The sequence below is a fragment of the Nansenia antarctica genome (assembly GCF_963989245.1).
Source record: "Nansenia antarctica genome assembly, chromosome: 4".
In the NCBI taxonomy this organism is placed as follows: domain Eukaryota; kingdom Metazoa; phylum Chordata; class Actinopteri; order Argentiniformes; family Microstomatidae; genus Nansenia; species Nansenia antarctica.
In genome coordinates this window covers 74,326,998-74,330,708 of record NC_137689.1, presented here as the reverse complement: position 1 = coordinate 74,330,708, position 3,711 = coordinate 74,326,998, and the positions used below count along the sequence as shown (strand labels likewise).

Genomic DNA, 3,711 nt, shown 5'->3' with positions numbered 1-3,711 from the left:
TTGGGCTTGTGCGTGACGGAGATGGCGGTCAACTTGAACTTGTCCCTGCCGTAGATCTGGTTGGCCTGGGTCACCGCATCCTTGAACACCTGCTCGTACCTCTTCTGGCTCAGCACGGCGCCGATGTTCACCACCTTCGGCTCGCAGCCGGCCCGGGCGCACGAGCACCACAGCAACGCCGCCAGCAGGAACACACGCATCTTGTGTGAATCCTCTCCTCTCCTCTGTACTAACCCTCTTGTCTTTTCTCCTCTCCTCTCCTCTCCTCTCCTCTCCTCTCGACCAAACTGCACCGGAGACGCCGGTACTATAGCTTCTCTCTCCCCGGTTGGTTGGCGGGTCGGTCGGTCGGTCGCGTGGACAAGAACCTTTCTGGACCTACCTACCTACCTACCTACCTACCTACCTACCTACCTACCTACCTACTTACCTACCTACCTACCTACCGGGCAACGGGAGTAGCGACTGGAACCACCACCACCACCACCGTCCCGTTGGACAGTGTGGAAAAAGCCGAGACACCAGCTGTAAGATTTATGTGCAATGCGGAGGAATGTGCATTGAGCTCTGGAGCCGCCGCTGGTTGAATGGCCCAAAAATGCGCTGTGGTCAGCAGTTTTTCCTCATGCATTGTGATCCCTCTTTCTTTGGCAAAAAATAAATGTTCCTCATTGCCTCTATATACGCTCTGTGGACGAGGCGAGTTGTCACATATTAAAGAGAGCAGCTCTATGCGACTCCCTTTGTGCAGAGTGTGCGTGTCTCCGCTCCCCCATCTCCCTGCCAAGTGGCTCCGCTGCTGTCCTTGGTGCTGACATCTGTGCCCGCGCGTCGTGGTGCGCGCCCCCGCCTACTCTGTGGTTGCGCGCCCCCGCCTAGCGCCTATAATACTCTGTTCTGCGCGCGCCCGTGTCCGTCTCCTCTGATTGCGCGTTGGCGTTAGAAGCAGAATAATTATTATTCGGGCCGTTGAACAAACGAAGTAGATCTTTAAAACTGAACGGCTCAACATCTCCACACACACACAGCGATGTTATTACAGTGATAACATCATACGAACGTGTTACGAATCTTTGGAGCCTCAAAGAAAGAACAGCATGCAGGTCTAAAATGGATGTGTCTGTTTGGGGCATATTTCTTTTATTAGGCTATATTTCATTATTTTACAAAAAAAAACAAAAACATAACGTCTATTTCATATTGGGTGAGGAGGCCAACCGAAATGTGTATGTGAGGGTTAATAGGCGGCCTTGGGCTGCAGACCTAAAGCAGTGAAATGGCATATTGCGTTTTACTAAACTGACACCTCGGTAATCCCGTGAAGCAGACGGCTCCGGTGTGTGAGCTAGCAGATGGAGGAACATCAGGCTGGTTCATTCCGCTGGAGTGGGTCGCGGGTGGGAGTTGAACTGCCTTGCTGTAATAATAATATAATTATAATAATAAATAACCTTTATTTGTATAGCACTTTTCCTGCAAGCGTTGCAGCTCAAAGTGCCTTAACAAAATAACTAGGCTACATAATATAAGAATTACTGTAAGATTTAAACAAGTAAATACATATACAAATATATACAGTATATACAATAATCTCACAGTCCCAGGTGGACCATGCACGGGGACTCTGACAACTGCACATAACGCTTTACATTCAAACAGCACATTCATTACGCAACCATAACATAGACTAGCTACATATTTCAACCTCTTTTAATAGGTGCAATAAAACCCTCTAACCCTCCCTGCAGGCTGGTACACTGCAGGCTATGTTACCCAGCATTAAAACTGAACGTTTTAACCTCCACGGATGGAGCAAATTGCATGAGTGTGTCCTTTGATCTAATTTGCAATAGCAAGTGCATGTCTTAGATCTGTTGTCCCCGATTGCGGGGTGGAGGGGTAATTTAATTTGCTTGGAAAAGAGAGGAGCAGTGGTGTAGCAGGACTATGCCGTATACCCACTAGGAAAGGCCAAGCATTTCCATATACCCACTTAAACATGTGCGAGGACACGTAACAGCGTTTTGTGACAGAACTTTCACACTTTCATTCATAAAATTCACCCCGTCTGTGTTACGAAGCACTTGGACCATTGGGACTGACTATAGCGTCATATACCATCAATGGAGGGGAGATGCGACATGAAATAATGTCAAAATGCAGCACTATCATGCACAGATCAGCCTTATAACATGTAATGTTAGATATATAACGTTAGAAATTAACGACATGAGGCTGGGAGGGGAAAAATCACAGTATACCCACTAGAAAAAACTGGACTACACCACTGGAGACACACACACACACACACACACCAAGTGTGTCACTGCGGGAGGCAGAGAGAGAGATCCGGTAGACTGGTTATCCGCTGAAGGGAGAGAAATTCTACCATCCTGGTTACCTTGGAAACAACAACCGTCCTGGTTACCTAGGAAACAACAACCAGCCTGGTTACCTAGGAAACAAGCTTCTCTCCTCAACCCCGTGGGCTCTGAGCAATCAGATGAATATAATAATAATAGGCCTCTAATATAACACTTGAATCAACTCCATGAATATGGAGGAACTATGATAATAATGGTAACCGATAGACCGCTGCTTTCGATGCTTCTGGGTATTAATAATATCCTCGTTTAAAAAAAAGATATATTATATAATACCAAAGGTCTACAAAGGCACGGAATAACCTACCTTCAAAGTCAAGTTTGTGAGAAGTGTAAAGTCGTCTATATACACTAAGGACATCATGTAAACAAGCCATAACGGCTATTTATAAACCATGACGATTAGTGAGATAGCTGTTTTATATCCTCTTCAATCAATACTCAATTAATAATTAATTCCGCGGGACGATCAGTCTCTGAGCAGCACTATGTGTTTACTGAATGTCAGGCCGGCATCGATTTAGAAAAAAAATGAAAGAGGCATTTTGCAAATTAGGTCACAGTTGATCTAACAGTCTGCTGAATTATGAATTACACAACACATAGATGTCTCACTAGCTGTGTTCTTTCAAAGGCTAAATCAATAGCAGGCATAAAAGCAAGCAACATAAAAGGATGTGGTTAACAGAAAGCAATTGTAAAGTACAATTATTGTAAAACATGATAACATAACTGAATAATCTTGAAGTGTTGAATGGTATTTGAATAAGAAGCCTATACCTTATAGAATAACAGGTCCTCCCACACCTCAATCGGCATGAGATAAACGAACATGATAAAACAAATGATGGCACACCATAAGACACACTGTAAGCCAGAGTAGGTGTGTGTGCTGAGTGCCTAATGAGAACCACTCAGAGGGAAGATAGACAGACAGACAGACAGACAGACAGACAGACAGCAACAAGGCCTCTTGTCAGCCTGGAGTTGTGTTGCTGCCCCCCCTCCCCCCTCCTCCCCCCTCCCCACTCCTCCCCACCCCTCCTCCCTCCCCACCACTCCTCCCCCCTCCCCACTCCTCCCCACCCCTCCTCCCTCCCCACCACTCCTCCCCCCTCCTCCACCCTCCCCACCCCTCCTCCCCACCCCTCCTCCCCACCCCTCCTCCCTCCCCACTCCTCCCCACCCCTCCTCCCTCCCCACCACTCCTCCACCCTCCCCACCCCTCCTCCCCCCACCCTGCCCCTCCTCGCCCCTCCTCCCTCCCCACCCCTCCTCCCCCCTCCCACCACTCACACATCAATACAGCTGGGCTAGCCTGCAATGC

General features: G+C 47.7%; 1 protein-coding gene across 5 annotated transcripts in view; it reads right to left on the bottom strand.

The window, feature by feature from the left end:
• Positions 1-200, bottom strand: part of grin1a (glutamate receptor, ionotropic, N-methyl D-aspartate 1a) — a gene marked incomplete at both ends in the record, with an annotated part of 48,012 nt that extends 47,812 nt beyond the window's left edge. For all 5 annotated transcript variants that reach the window (XM_080530090.1, XM_080530091.1, XM_080530093.1 and 2 more), the window contains one exon: positions 1-200. This exon is cut by the window's left edge and continues 49 nt beyond it. In XM_080530090.1, the coding sequence (XP_080386216.1) occupies positions 1-200 (200 nt within the window).
• Positions 201-3,711: the final 3,511 nt, after the last annotated feature.